Raw genomic sequence first — 15,786 nt, 5'->3', positions numbered from 1 at the left:
CTCAGACCCACATTGAGCACTGTGTCCAGTCCTGCTCTGAGCCACATTGAGCACTGTGTCCAGTCCCGCTCAGACCCACATTGAGTACTGTGTCCAGTCCCACTCTGAGCCACATTGAGCACTGTGTCCAGTCCCACTCTGAGCCACATTGAGCACTGTGTCCTGTCCCACTCTGAGCCACATTGAGCACTGTGTCCAGTCCCACTCTGAGCCACATTGAGCACTGTGTCCAGTCCCACTCTGAGCCACATTGAGCACTGTGTCCAGTCCCACTCTGACCCACATTGAGCACTGTGTCCAGTCCTGCTCTGACCCACATTGAGCACTGTGTCCAGTCCCACTCAGAGCCACATTGAGCACTGTGTCCAGTCCCACTCTGAGCCACATTGAGCACTGTGTCCAGTCTTGCTCAGACCCACATTGAGCACTGTGTCCAGTCCCGCTCTGACCCACATTGAGCACTGTGTTCAGTCCCACTCTGAGCCACATTGATCACTGTCCAGTCCCACTCAGAGCCACATTGAGCACTGTGTCCAGTCCCACTCAGACCCACATTGAGCACTGTGTTCAGTCCCACTCTGAGCCACATTGAGCACTGTGTCCAGTCCCACTCTGACCCACATTGAGCACTGTGTCCAGTCCCACTCTGACCCACATTGAGCACTGTGTCCAGTCCCACTCTGAGCCATATTGAGCACTGTGTCCAGTCCCGCTCTGACCCACATTGAGCACTGTGTCCAGTCCCGCTCTGACCCACATTGAGCACTGTGTCCAGTCCCACTCTGACCCACATTGAGCACTGTGTCCAGTCCCGCTCAGAGCCACATTGAGCACTGTGTCCAGTCCCGCTCTGACCCACATTGAGCACTGTGTCCAGTCCCACTCTGACCCACATTGAGCACTGTGTCCAGTCCTGCTCAGACCCACATTGAGCACTGTGTCCAGTCCCGCTCTGACCCACATTGAGCACTGTGTTCAATCCTGCTCAGACTCACATTGAGCACTGTGTCCAGTCCCGCTCAGACCCACATTGAGCACTGTGTCCAGTCTTGCTCAGACCCACATTGAGCACTGTGTCCAGTCCCGCTCTGACCCACATTGAGCACTGTGTCCAGTCCCACTCTGACCCACATTGAGTACTGTGTCCAGTCCCACTCTGACCCACATTGAGCACTGTGTCCAGTCCCACTCTGAGCCACATTGAGTACTGTGTCCAGTCCCACTCTGAGCCACATTGAGCACTGTGTCCAGTCCCACTCAGAGCCACATTGAGCACTGTGTCCAGTCCTGCTCAGAGCCACATTGAGCACTGTGTCCAGTCCCACTCAGACCCACATTGAGCACTGTGTCCAGTCCCACTCTGAGCCACATTGAGCACTGTGTCCAGTCCCACTCAGACCCACATTGAGCACTGTGTCCAGTCCCGCTCAGACCCACATTGAGCACTGTGTCCAGTCCCACTCAGACCCAGATTGAGCACTGTGTCCAGTCCCGCTCAGACCCACATTGAGCACTGTGTCCAGTCCCACTCTGACCCACATTGAGCACTGTGTCCAGTCCCGCTCTGACCCACATTGAGCACTGTGTCCAGTCCCACTCAGAGCCAGATTGAGCACTGTGTCCAGTCCCGCTCAGACCCATATTGAGCACTGTGTCCAATCCTGCTCAGACCCGCATTGAGCACTGTGTCCAGTCCCACTCAGAGCCAGATTGAGCACTGTGTCCAGTCCCGCTCAGACCCACATTGAGCACTGTGTCCAGTCCCACTCTGAGCCACATTGAGCACTGTGTCCAGTCCCGCTCAGACCCACATTGTGCACTGTGTCCAGTCCCACTCAGACCCACATTGAGCACTGTGTCCAGTCCCGCTCAGACCCACATTGAGCACTGTGTCCAGTCCTGCTCAGAGCCACATTGAGTACTGTGTCCAGTCCGGCTCAGAGCCACATTGAGCACTGTGTCCAGTCCTGCTCAGAGCCACATTGAGCACTGTGTCCAGTCCCGCTCAGACCCACATTGAGCACTGTGTCCAGTCCCGCTCAGACCCACATTGAGCACTGTGTCCTGTCTCGCTCAGACCCACATTGAGTACTGTGTCCAGTCCTGCTCAGAGCCACATTGAGCACTGTGTCCAGTCCCACTCAGAGCCACATTGAGCACTGTGTCCAGTCCCGCTCAGACCCACATTGAGCACTGTGTCCTGTCTCGCTCAGACCCACATTGAGCACTGTGTCCAGTCCCACTCTGAGCTACATTGAGCACTGTGTCCAGTCCCGCTCAGACCCACATTGAGTACTGTGTCCTGTCTCGCTCAGACCCGCATTGAGCACTGTGTCCTTTCATTATAATGAGCAATGTTTCTGGATTAACTTGCTCATTTCCCTTTATGATCTCGAAAAATTCTATTCTTCATATTCTTGAGACTTATGGACCATTTGTATATTCTTTCTGCTCTAACTCCTCTAGTCTCACTCTCATGTGTATTCCCGAGATCTAACCAAGGACTGGGAATTCACCCCCTTGCCTTGGAGATCTGGGGAAAGCGCCATTCAGTGGTGTTGCCTGCAGAAGGGGACCAGACAAAATGGCATTTTGGGGGTCTCCCAGAGGATTGGAGGCCTCCAGGTACCCTCTGGGCAGGGTGGCAGCCTGGCATTTCTGGTGCCATTTAAAAATGGCGTTCCAATCTCTGCCTGCACTGAGGAGTTCTGGCGAGCGAAGCTCCTCACTCAATGCAGGAAACGGGGCTAAGTACAGCCTCGGCCGTGTGTTCCCCACTGAGGCCCCCAGTCTACCCGAATGCTCATTCGGGGGCCTGATGTTTCTTGCCACTCCGAGAGCCGGGAAATACCCAGCTAATCACGTGTGCTATGGGAATCTGTTCTCACGGATAAATGGTGGCCTATGTAAAAGCAAGGCATTGTTTATAACAACAACAGAAAATACTGAACAATCTCAGCAGGTCTGACAGCATCTGTGGAGAGAGAAGGGAGCGAACGTTTTGAGTCTGGATGAGTCTTGACAAGGCACAGATGAGAAATTCACTTCATGCCATTCTCTCAGCTTCTCCCTGCAACTCTTTGTCAGTGATAAATGTACTAGAGCTTAGAGTTCTTTACCCGGAGAGAGGTGGGAATGCAGAACATGCTGCTGAAGGGAGTAGTCGAGATGATGGGTATAAATACGTCTCAGGGGGAAGCTACTTAAGTAGAATAGTTGGATATGTTGATAAATCAGAGGTTCATTCGGAAGACAAACACCAGCATTGACCAAATGACCTGGTTCCGTGTTTTAGATTCTATGTAACAAAAGATTCTGAATTCTGAGCATGCTCAATGATCCATCAATAGATAGGAGCCCGCCAAGAGTTGACGACTTGGGGTGTGGGGGGTAATGGAGGTTTTGTTTTGAGAGTTTAGCCAGCACCTTGTGGGCTGCCAGACACTTTTGTTGTTTGTCCCCACTGTTGACACGCACCTTCAGGTCGTGTCGCAACAGAGGAGCAGAGTATAAAAGAAAGGACCCGCAGGCACCTCCGACAGGCCTTACCTGTTTAGTTACTGCTGCGGGTATTTTGCCTACATGGATTAGGTCTGTCGCCAGCTCAGGCTGGGGGGGGGCGGTGGAGGCTGCATTGTTACAAGATGAGTTGAGCGATTGCCAGCGGTCGCGTTGCCAGTGACTTTTATCTCCCTGTGGCGATGAGAAGAGCGGAAAGCTCAGCTCAGCGTCTCCTATCGAAGCTGAGTCAGGCGCCACACAAAAGCAAGAATCCAAATAACCTGCAGGCTGGCTGACAGCGTGTCAAAACACAAGAAAGTGGATTTCAACTGCACTGCTTTGGGAGGAAGCAAGTAAAGTGTTTCAATTATCTTGGAACAGTTCCTGATCCTGGTCTCCGAATTGTATAGCAGAGAGAGGGAGGCCATTCGGCCCCTGTTGGTTCAGCACCCAACTGCACCCCCGGAGGCTGAGTGTGGAACAGCATTTAAGCATAGCAAGTGTCCTTACAGAAATAATGCAGCATGATAGGAAGAGTGGAGTACAAATTTATACAGTGTAGGAAAATCCATGAGACTGTGCATTCTGATACTGAAATATAAACCTTCGGCTATCGCCTCTCTCTTCTTCCGTCAGGGGGATGAACGGCATATGGAGAAATAGCGATATGAATATCTTTTAAAAGAAACAATGCTTGACTTTCTTAATCATGCAGCTTTTAGGAGAATCGAAATGTTTTTGATGGTTTTGAGTGGCTGCTGAACACGCAGCCCAGGGCAAATGGAAAAGAGAGAAGAGAAATTATTCCATTCATGTAATGCCTCGTCACATCTGCCTGTTTCAGACATTCAGGTAATGTTATGGAGGGAAAGACAGCAACCATTGTATGCACAGTAAGATCCCAAAATGACAATGAGAAGAAGGTTCATTTATCTTTTTTTGATGACGGTCGTTAAAGGAAGACTTGGGCACGCCCCATTCAATGCCAAAGGATCTTTGACATCCAGCAGGACAGTGAGCCAGAACCTCACTTTGCCTCATCCGAAAGCTGGTACCATCAACCCTGCACCATTCTCTCAGAACTGCACCGAATTGGCAGCTTAGGTTATTTGCCCAAGTTGCTGGAGCAGGGCCTAGACCCACAACGTTCTAACTTTGAGGTGAAAATGCAGACCTATGAGCTGCCTTCCATTTCAGAGATTTATAAAAATATGGTCTCCAGATGTGGGTGACATTGTTATTTATTACGCACCCTTGAGAAGGAGCTGATGGGTCTTCTCTTTGAACCACTGCAGACCGGGTGTCACTGTGAGGCTGATAGTGAGGGAGCTCCAGACTTTGACACAGCAATAGTGCAGGAATGCTGATATGTGTCCAAGCTGGGATGTCACATGACCTAGAGGAGAACGTGGGGACGTTAGTGCACCCCCAACTTTGCTACTCTTGTCCTCCCTGATGGCATAGGTCATGGACGAGAGGTGCAGTCTGCAGCCTTGATGTGCTGCTGCAATGCATCCTTTATGTCTTGCACTGCAGCTACAGTGCAAATTGCCTGCTAGAAAATGTCTACAGTTATCAGCACTAGGATAACCAATGCTAAAACATAGGGCAGGATTCTCCAACCGCGTGCTGGGTTGGAGAATCGCTGGTAGGCCGCGCGAATCACGCCACGCAGACCCGACGCCGGCACCCGATTCTCTTGGCGCCAGCGTGGTTGGCGCGGAGCCGGTCACGGCCGCTCTACGCGGCTGGTCCGGCAATTCTCTGGCCCGGATGGGCCGAGCGGCCCGAGGAAAAGAGCCGAGTCCCGCTGGCGCCGTTCTAACCTGCTCTGGGCCGGCGTGTAAGGGTCGGGTGGCAGCCTGTGTGTGGGGCGGGGGGGGGGGGTTCCGATGTGGCCTGGGCCTGCGATCGGGACCCACCGATCGGCGGGCTGGCCTCTGTGGCTGGGGTACTCCTTTCCTATGCACCAGCCCCTATAGCCCTGCGCTATGTTGCGTCTGGGCCGGCGTGTTGAAGAAGGCCACTGCGCATGTCCTCGTTGGCGCCAGGGCAACTGCGCACGCACTGATCCCGCGGCACCCAGTTCGCGCCGGGATCTGGAGCGGCGCGAACCACTCCAGTGCCGTGCTGGCCCCCTGTCGGGGCCTGAATTAAATGTGGGAGCGGCCCGTTCACGCCATCGTAAAACACAGCGATGTTTACGACGATGTGGACACTCTGCCGCGGGATTGGAGAATCCCGCCCATAATGTTCAGCAAACCCCATCCTGATTGCACCCTAATATAATAATAATCTTTTGTCACAAGTATGAAGTTACTGTGAAAAGCACCAGTAAAATGATCACAAATTCCTTGAGAAACTGAATGTTTTGTGTTTAAATCAACCCAGCTCCTGATTGATGTCAACCCTCAGTCCATAAAGGGTTACATCAGTCTAATGTTGTTAATATTAGCAGCTGTAAATATAAATCCCATCGTTGGTGATGGAAATGAATGCAGAGATGCACAGAAATATCCCCCAGTCTCAGCCTGCATAATTCATGGATCTTGTCTAATGTGATCGGGGACATTTTAACCTGTTTTCCTGATTTCTCCTGGAGTGAAAGGGAGTATATTTTCCGTAACCAGAGAAATCCACAGAGGTAGAGAGATGAAGCCAAGATTACGTGGCGTACTGTCTGCCATGGTTCTTACATGCATAGGGGCCTGTGATGGAGCCGCTGTAATCTTCAGACCTCTTGGCACCAGGGCCTTTGATGGCGTCCGTTCCCTGTGGGTCAGACCTACGATGCCAGCCCATCCTATCACAATCTTTTTTTAGTCATGAGGGCAAAAGTGGTTATCTGATTTGGTGGTTTGAGATAAAGCGTGACTCCACATATTCCGAATACCTGGACAGGGCCTGTTCTGCCTGCATACGTGCTCTCTCCTGTGTGTCAGCTCCACCTTGAAGCAAGGGCTTGGCTGATGCCACATTGTCCCAGCCTCAGCCGGTACCTGTTAGAATGTGAGAGATGCCACAATGTCTGTGAGCTGAATTCCACAACAATATCTCAACAACGTTTGAATCCCTTTTTAACCCCTTCATTACATGATTGCTTTGACTATTAATTTTTGTTTGGGGGTGGGGGGGGGAAAGCTTTCCTTTACGCACGGGTACTTTATAAGTTTAGCACTGCTGTAAAACAGGAAACCACAGTAGCCAATTTGCACACAGAAAGATCCCACAGTCAGAACATGTAATAATGGCCAGACCACCTGTTGTTTTTAGTGTTGTAGATTCAGGGATAACTATTGTACAGGACTCTGAGGCAGAACACCTCTGCTTTTTTCTGAAATAGCGTCAGAGGATCTTTAAAAAAACATCTGAACGGATCGACAGGGGGAGGATTTTTCTCTGATTTACAAAAAGGAACCCCTGCTCACATTCACGGTGAACCCCCACGCACATGGGAACCACCCCCACACAGATAAGTGGACCCCCCCCCCCCCCCCATGGAGCTCCGTTGAAGTCCCCCCACCTCAGCACTGCTCCCAGCGTCATCATGTCGGTGAGGGGCTGGGGAGGGGGGGGGGGGAGAGAGGGGGGTGGGGGGGGGGGAGGGGGGGGGGGGAGAGAGGGGGGTGGGGGGGGGGGGGGGGGAGGGGGGGGGGGGGAATCCCAATAAAGGGGGGGGATATGGCTGGAAAGCCCTTGACCTATGTTATAGTTAAATAAGGTTACCCGACCTTTCTGAGCAGGAACCTTGTTACTTCACCTGCGGGTTGTGGGGGGGGGGGGGGGGGGGAATAATCTGGAAGCGAGATCTCACCGGCGAGATTTGGCGGCACGGTAGCACAGTGATTATCACTGTTGCTTCACAACGCCAGGATCCCAGGTTCGATTCCCGGTTTGGGTCACTGTGCGGAGTCTGCACGTTCTCCCCGTGTCTGCGTGGGTTTCCTCCGGGTGCTCCGGTTTCCTCCCTCAGTCCAAAGATGTGCAGGTTAGGTGGATTGGCCGTGCTAAATTGCCCTCAGTGTCCAAAAAGGTTAGGTGGGGTTAATGGGTTTTGGGGATAGGGTGGAGGTGTGGGCTTAGGTAGGGTGCCCTTTCCAAGGGTGGGTGCAGACCCGATGGGTCGAATAGCCTCCTTCTGCATTGTAAATTCTATGAAATCTATTCTCGTCTGCCCACGCTGTTGCATATGTCGGGGCAAAACCTCAGCAAACGCCTTAACATCTCATCAAACAGCATTTCCAACAGCACTTAAACCGATCCCACAGAGCAAACCCTGACAGCACGCAGACATGCCACCGTGCCTGGGTGGCAGTGGCAGCAGCCGTCAGCTCAACAGCACGAGGATGACTGCCACCCAGTGCCGCATGGATCTCAGTGACTCCCACTGGCATCGGCCCCATGGCACTGGTCCCACCTGCTACACCAGCCCCCTCTGATGACTCTGCACCTGGCATCACCCCTCCCACAGCACAAAACCATGGCGTGCCCACCGCAGCTTGGCACCCGCCAGCAGTGGTGTACCCGCCTGTGTCCCTCACCACGCCCCCCCCACACAGGTACCTGAAGTGTGTGGCACGCAATGCCCCCCCCCCCCCCCCCCGCCCACTCTGTGTCCCAGCAAGTTGGCCCACAACAGACAGAAAAGGGCCCAGACGGGCGCCAAGATGCCACACTTCAAGGTCCTTACCCGTTACGAGGAACAGGCCCTGGTCGCAGGGATGGTCAAGGACAGATCGATCTGTGATGCCGAGATCGACCTGTGCCATCGAGGTGAGAATCCACCTGCCCCCACCCAGAAGACCTGTCACACATGAGATGTTGATGCCAGCATGATAGTCCTTCCGTCCCACTGACCACATGTCCATTCTGCCACAGGATCACCATCCGCTGGCGCCTGCCCATCCGGGTGGTCTTCCCTCCCCCCTCCTGCCGTCCAACAGAACATCTAGGAGGAGAGCTCTGAGGATGCCACCATCGATGCGTCACGGCTGTCGTCCCTACCCTCCACCAGCGCAGAGACGCACCTCGATGGGCAAACGCAGTGGACAGGCTTCTGGGGCACAGTCTGGTGAGCAGCTCACCATTGCAGATGCACATCAGGTGAGGGCAGGAACGTCCAGGCATCCTTTCGACACACCTAAACATAGCGATAGAGCACGGAGCGCAATGCTGATAGAGGGTCACTGAGAGGGTACTGGGGGGGGGGGGGGGGCACCATTGGGAGCTAGTGACTGTTGGGGTCACCTTCCCTCCACCCCAAGGCACGCCACGTGCAGGTGATGGGAGTGAGTGTGTTGTCAGCAGACAGACAGGAGTCTGACTGTGGAATAGATTGAGGAGCAGCGGCGAGTTGTCATCACCCTCCTGCCCCCCCCCCCCCCCCCCCCCCCGAGCACTGGGGCAGTTGCCCATGCCCCCGGGCTGCCTGCCCGATCTCAAAGATGGCGACTCACCTCCTCGGATCCCCACAACAACGGGTTTGCCAGCTTCACCTTTTTCAGTAGGTTTACTGAACGGTGCACGTGTGACTGCTCACTGGGTAAGCGGTTAGATCACAGGAGCCCATTCCATAGAGGAGTGCTTCCCATTAATGGGATGGAGATTGGTCTTAATTGGCAATTATTGGTTTCTCGCAGCAACCGGATCTGGAGCTCGCCAGCGGGAGCCCGCCGGTTAGATCGGAAACCAATCAGTGCCTGGCGCGGTTCCCGATTCCAACCCCTCCGCTATCTAACCAGCCCGACCGTTTGTAGGGCCGGTAGATCACAAACCTGAAACACTGGGCCAGGTTCTCCCACCCCGCCCGCCGCAAGAACGCCACAGGCGAGCCGCGGATAATGGAGAAGTCCATTGACCTCGGGCAGGATCCGCCTGTCGCTGGGCGGACATAGCCGGAGAATCCCCACCCATTAACTCTGCTTCTATCCACAGATGCTGCCTAACCTGCGGAGTTTATCGAGCATTTTTGGTTTTTATTCCAGAATCCGCAGCTTATGCCTTTGTATTAAAGTGACATTTACACACAAGCCAGGGCTCGAAAAGGAGATGTTGATTATAGAATACCTACAGTGCAGAAGGCCATTCAGCCCCTTGCGTCTGCACCAACCCTCTGAAAGAGCACCCCACCCACTCCTCGTAACCCTGTACCCAACTTAACCTCTGGGACACTAAGGGGCAATTTAGCATGGCCAGTCCACCTAACCTGCACATTTGTGGACTGTGGGAAGAAACTGGAGAAAACTCACAGGGAGAACGTGCAAACTCCACACAGTCTCACAAGGCCTGAATCGAATCTCGGACTATGAGGCAGCAGTGCTAATTGCTGTGCCACTGCAAAGCCCAGGGAGGTGATGAAGATATGGGTGAGGGTTTCTTAAAACATATCACTTTTCCACTTTGATTCACTGCCTTCAAAGAATCTTTGGAATCACTAGAGGCCTCACCAATGTATTCTGTTCAAATCTGAGCATCGCAGAAAATGATCAAGGCCTTGAGGAGAGTGCAGAGGAGATTTACTAGAATGGTACTGACTTTAAATGGAGAGGAGGTAGTTGTCCTCCTTCAAGCAGAGGACATTTCATAGAATTGTTCAACATTATGAAGGGTCCTGTTACAGTTAATTATAAAACTATTTCCACTGGCAGTAGGGTTGGTAACCAGAGGATTTATAATGAGCGACATCAGAACCTGAGTGACATATAATCATAGAACAGTCACAGCACTGATGGAGACCATTTGGCCCATCATGCCGATGCTAGCCCTCTGCAAAAGCAACTCTCTCGTCCCACTCTCCCGTCTTTTCCCTGCAGCCTTTTTCTTTTCCCTTTTCAGATAATTCTCCGATTCTCTTTTGAGAATCTTGATTGAATCTGCTTCCAACCCACTCCCAGGCAGGGCATTCCCGATCCTAATGACTGGCTGCGCAATAAGGTTTTCCTCATATTGTCATTGCTTAGTTTGTCAGTCGTCTTAATCTGTATCCTCTGCTTCTCGATACTTCACCACAGGGAGCAATTTCTTCCAAACTCCTCTGTGCTGACCCCTCACGGTTTTGAAACTTACCATCAAATCTCCCCCTAACCTTTTCTCCTCTAAGGAGAACGTTCGAACATCCAAAATTGTAACAGAAGAAGGCCCCTCGAGCCTGCTCTGCCATTCAACAAGATCATGGCTGATCTGAGTGTTTTGAATTTCACATTCCCAACTACCCCCTGATAACCTTTGATTCCCTTGCCCAACAAGAATCAAAAATATTCAGAGACCGTGTTTACACTGCCTTCCTCACTTTTATACTCAATTCCCATCGTTATCAGGGGTAGCATTCCATTCGCTTTCTTAATTGCTTGCTGAACCTGCATGCGGACATTCTGTGAGTCATGCACTCAGACACCTCGATCCCTCTGCACCTCAGCATCCTGCAACCATTCTCTACTTAAATATTATTCTACTTTTCTTGTTCTTCCTGCCAAAGGGAATCACTTCACATTTTCCCACATTATACTCCATCTGCCAGATCTTTGCCCACCCTCTCGACCCATTTATATTTGTCTGTACCCTCCTGATGTCTTGTTCACAACATACTTTCCAACCTACCTTTGAGACATCTGTGAATTTAGATAGATACTCCCCTCATCTAAGTCATTGAAATAAATTGTAAAAACGGAGGCCTCAGCACAGGCCCCTCTGGGACTCCACTCGTCACCCCTGCTTCAAAAGACCTTTTGATGCAAACTCTCTGCGTTCTGCCAGCCAATCAGTCTTCAATCCAGGGTAATATGTGACCCCCTACGCCACAATGACCTTTGATCTGGCACCTTATCAAGAGCCTTCCAGTAGATGTAGAAATTCCCCTTTATCCACAGCACATGTTACTCGTTCATAGAATAAATTTGTTAAGCATGATTTCCCTTTCACGAAACTATCCTGACTCTTCCCATTTAGCTTGAGTTTTTCTCTGCCCAGCTATAACCTTCTTAATGATTGATTCCAACACTTTCCCCAGGATAGACATCGAGTTAACTGGCCGATAGTCTCCTGTTTTGTGACTCCCTCATTTGTTGAATGAAGGGGTTATATTTGCTACTTTTCATTTTGATGGAAACTTTCCAGAGTCTAGTGAATTTTGGAAAATTAACACAAATATCTACTACCTCATTGGCCACCTCTGTTAAGATCCTAGGATGAAGTCCATCAGAACCCAGAGACTTCTCAGCTGCAGCTCCAGCTTGTCCAATCTATTCACATGGTTCATCCAAGAAACCATTCTCGTGCATTCTGTCTACACCCTCTCTCTAACACCTGTACATCCTTCCTAAAGTGTAGTGCCCAGAACCTGACACACTGCTGCAGCTTAGATTGAACCAGAGGCATCGAAGTTTGTGACACATCGAGTTGTGGTCTGCAAGGAATTCCCTGAGAGGTGGTGGAAGCAGATTCAATAGGAACTTTCAAAAGGGATAAATACTTGAAAATGAAAATATCCTTAACCTTTTCATCTCCAAAGAGTGTCCAGTCTCTCCACATGACTGATGCTCCTCATATCTGGTAGCATTTTGGTTATCACCTTCAGAGGTATTCACCGAGTGTGCAGAGGTTTTATCATTGTACTCCTCGTTTAGCACACTGGGCTAAATCACTAGCTTTTGAAGCAGACCAAGGCAGGCCAGCAGCATGGTTCAATTCCCATACCAGCCTCCCCGAACAGGCACCGGAATGTGGCGACTAGGGGCTTTCACTGTGACTTCATCGGAGCCTACTTGTGACAATAAGCGATTTTCATTGTGGAGTTTACATGGTCCAGAACTCAAGTAGCTGGTGAGCGGAGTATCGCAGAGCTGCATCAGAATATCCAGAAAGGGTCCTTCACACACAAGTCCCCCTGTGCTCACTGACCTGCATTAATTCTTGCTCAAGCAATGCCTCGATTTTACAATTCTCAACCTGTTTCCAAATCCCTCTGTGGCCTCTATATCTCTATAATCTGAGCAGCCCCACAACCCTCGAAGACATAGGGGCTGCTTTACTTCTCACCCCTTGACCACCCCCCATTCTAATCACTCTGCCATTAGCAGTCGTTCCTTCAGCTGCTCAGGACCAAATCTCTGGAGCTACCTCTCTTTTTCTTTTATAAATTTAGAGTATCCAATTATTGTTTTCCCCATTAAGGGGCAATTTAGCGTGGCCAATCCACCTAACCCGCACATCTTTGGGTTGTGGGGGTGAAACCCACGCAGACATGGAGAGAATGTGCAAACTCCACACGGACAGTGACCCAGGACCAGGATTCAAACACGGGTCCTCAGTGCCGTTGGCAGCAATACTAACCACTGCGCCACCGTGCTACCCTGGAACAACCTCTCTTAAATCTCATATCTCTCCTCCTTAAAACACACCTTTATGCCCAAGCTTTTGGTCATCTGCTGTAGTATCACCTCACCGGTGTAAATCTGGCTTTGTAGCTTGTCTGAGGAGCACCTGTATAGAGACAAGTTCTTGTTGTAAAGTGCTTTAAAATTCCTTCTAACTCTCATGTGCCCACAGACGGACTAACCGCAGAAACCAAGCTGCAACTTACAACATCAAGCAAGAAAAAATCAAAAGGCGGGAAAGGCGATTCGACAAAAGCAGATGATGGGAAGAGTGAAATGCATCCCATAATTATCACCTTGACCTTTAAAAGATATTTATTTGATCCACAGAAGAAAATGATACAGTCTTAAAAGTAGTGTGAAGGAGAGGGATGCAGAGATGGGACAGAGTTTTTTAAAAATCCTTCCATGTCTCCTTGCCTTAAAGCTCATTATCCTGGGGGAGGGGGGGGTGTTTTTTGTGGTTTCTGAAGGAATAAAATCGAAATTACGTTTTGATTGCTGAAAGATCTTTTCTGTTTTAATTTGTTTCTAATGAGATGAGCTTTTTCACCCGAACCCCGAAAGTAATAACCGGGTTTAAGGTTCCTCTTCCATCACCTCCGTTAATATTCCCGCAGCGCACATCCGCACCGAGCAGTTGACCTGGTAAAAGCTGGAGGTGGAATAAAAATGGAAAATGCTGGAAACTCTCAGCAGGTCAGGCAGCATCTGAGGAGGGAGAACAACAGAGTTAACTTTTCAGGTCGTGACCTTTTATCGGAGGTGGATAAAATGAGAGGATTTTAAGCCGGTATAGAGGGAGGATGGGGTAGAATGGGGGGGGGGGGAGAAGAAATCATCAAGATTGGGATGGGATGCGGGAACGATTCAATGACAAAAGAGATGATGGTGCAGGATAAAAGGAAGTGGTAATTGGCATAAGAAAATAAAGACAGTATGATTTTGGAGGTGTATGGAGGCAGCACCATTGTTATAAGCACCTACTGTCTATAAAATGGAGGCAGAGGTTATGATCAGAAATGTCTGACCGCAATGTTGATTCTGGAAGGCATCAAAGGTGAAATCCTCGAGCTTACATTGAGCTTCGTTAGAACAGTCGTAGGGAGCTGAGGAGAGTGATGTCAGAGTGGGAACCTTCACTGCTCTTAGCCATTCTGGGCCATGGAAATTGGTTGTCACAACCACTCAGTTTCTGGAAAGTGTCATCAGCAACGTAACATTTCCAACGTAGCCGATATCAAACAACCTTTCTGTATCAGATATTCTTTGTGGATTCCAGTGTTTCCTCTTTGTATCGCAGATCTTCAACATTTTACTAAAATTTATTTTTCATCTCTTATCTCCTGTTGGTTTGAGGTTTAGGCTGCGTAGGAGCAATGAACAAAATGTGGCATTTAGCTGCATAACATACGGCTTGTTTAAAGAGGTAGATTTTAAGGAGCATCTTCGAGGAGGAGTGAGGGAGAGAGAGAGAGGTGTAGGGAGGGGACAGCTGAGGACCGAAGCAGATGTAGGCACGGCCGCCAATGGTGGGGCGATTAAAGTCAGGATGCTCCAAGAGGCCAGAATTGGAGAAACGCAGAGAATCCGGAGGCTTGTGGAGGTTACATTGATTGGGAGGGGCAAGACATCGGAGAGATTTGAAAACGAGGACGAGAATTTTTAATTTGAGGTGTTGCCAAACCCGGGTACAGGATAAACGCAGAGTCCGAACCAGTTCTCCTTCAGGGAGCTTTGTTCCAGTCCATTCCAGAATTTGGTTGACCCAGTTCCACAGGTTTTCACCTCAGCTGTGGTTTTACTGTGAAGTATCCCACACCAATGCCCTTATGTAGTATAAATGCAACCAGACTACATCCAATCCAATTATAGATCAGTTTCTGATTCAGAAAGTATCTCAACTCTTCTTCAGGGCGACAGTATATTTTGAGCGGATAATGTACCTGGGCTGGATCATGTTTACACTGAGATCTGGTCAGCACTGTGCTTGAAATGTATGTTATCCTGTACATGTCAATGGATGTAAATCTTCATATGATTCATAGTTTTGTTGTGATTGAATGTACAAATTTTTAAATAATATTAACAATTGACATGCATTGAATTGTCCCCAGGGCCAGTGGGTGTTACATTATGTTATATGTCTGAACAAATCTCTTCTCTTGTTCATTCTTTACAATCACTCTTGCCACAACCTCAGCAGGGAGTTCTACTCAAATGTTCACTGTGCATATTTATACCTAATGGGCTGTAACCACAGATTGATGGTTAGTTTATTTTATTGTCCTGTGATGTTCCACTATACAGACCTTTTGATGCACTCACCCTGTCTAAATAAACCTTTCTCCCAATGACGTTTCCATCTGACCCTATCCAGCAATTGCTAAACCTTCACTGCCCCAATGTTTCAAAGTGCAGCCAGAACTGTGGGTCCGTCCGATTACCTCTCGCCTGTCCATTCCGCAATACTATTTTTCCGCAGCTCCATCTGACATTCCAAACCAACACTGTGTCATCCTCTCATCCTGCCAGGGGGTAAGCATCTCCCCAGCTCCCCCCCCCCCCCCCCCCACCACCCCCGCCCTCCGAGCTCTCTGTCCCCTTCCCTCCCCCCCGAGCTCACTGCCCCCTTCCCCCCGCCCCCCGAGCTCTCTGCCCTCAAACTCTCTGCCCCCGAGCTCACTGTCCCTTCCCTCCCCCCCGAGCTCACTGCTCCCTTCCCTCCCTCCCCCCCGAGCTCACGGCTCCCTTCCCTCCCTCCCCCCGAGCTCACTGCTCCCTTCCCTCCCCCCCCCCCCCCCCCCCCCCCCGAGCTCTCTGTCCCATCCCCCCCCAAAACCACCCCATTCTCCCTGAGCTCACTTCCATCCCCCAGGGCTCACTACCCCCCAAGCTCACTAACCCCCGAGCT

The 15,786-nt window shown here is 50.6% G+C and overlaps 1 protein-coding gene across 1 annotated transcript in view; it reads left to right on the top strand.

Annotated features, from left to right (window-relative positions):
- The window catches only part of eefsec (eukaryotic elongation factor, selenocysteine-tRNA-specific), a 383,917-nt gene extending 368,489 nt beyond the window's left edge, over positions 1–15,428 (top strand). The window contains exon 7 of the mRNA XM_038812145.1: positions 13,045–15,428. Within this exon, the coding sequence (XP_038668073.1) occupies positions 13,045–13,223 (179 nt within the window). The 3' untranslated portion in view covers positions 13,224–15,428. The remainder of the gene's footprint in view (positions 1–13,044) is intronic.
- Positions 15,429–15,786: the final 358 nt, after the last annotated feature.

Source organism: Scyliorhinus canicula, chromosome 11 (assembly GCF_902713615.1).
Source record: "Scyliorhinus canicula chromosome 11, sScyCan1.1, whole genome shotgun sequence".
Classification (NCBI taxonomy): Eukaryota; Metazoa; Chordata; class Chondrichthyes; order Carcharhiniformes; family Scyliorhinidae; genus Scyliorhinus; species Scyliorhinus canicula.
The sequence above is the reverse complement of the archived record's forward strand: the minus strand, read 5'-3'. Positions and strand labels throughout refer to the sequence as shown.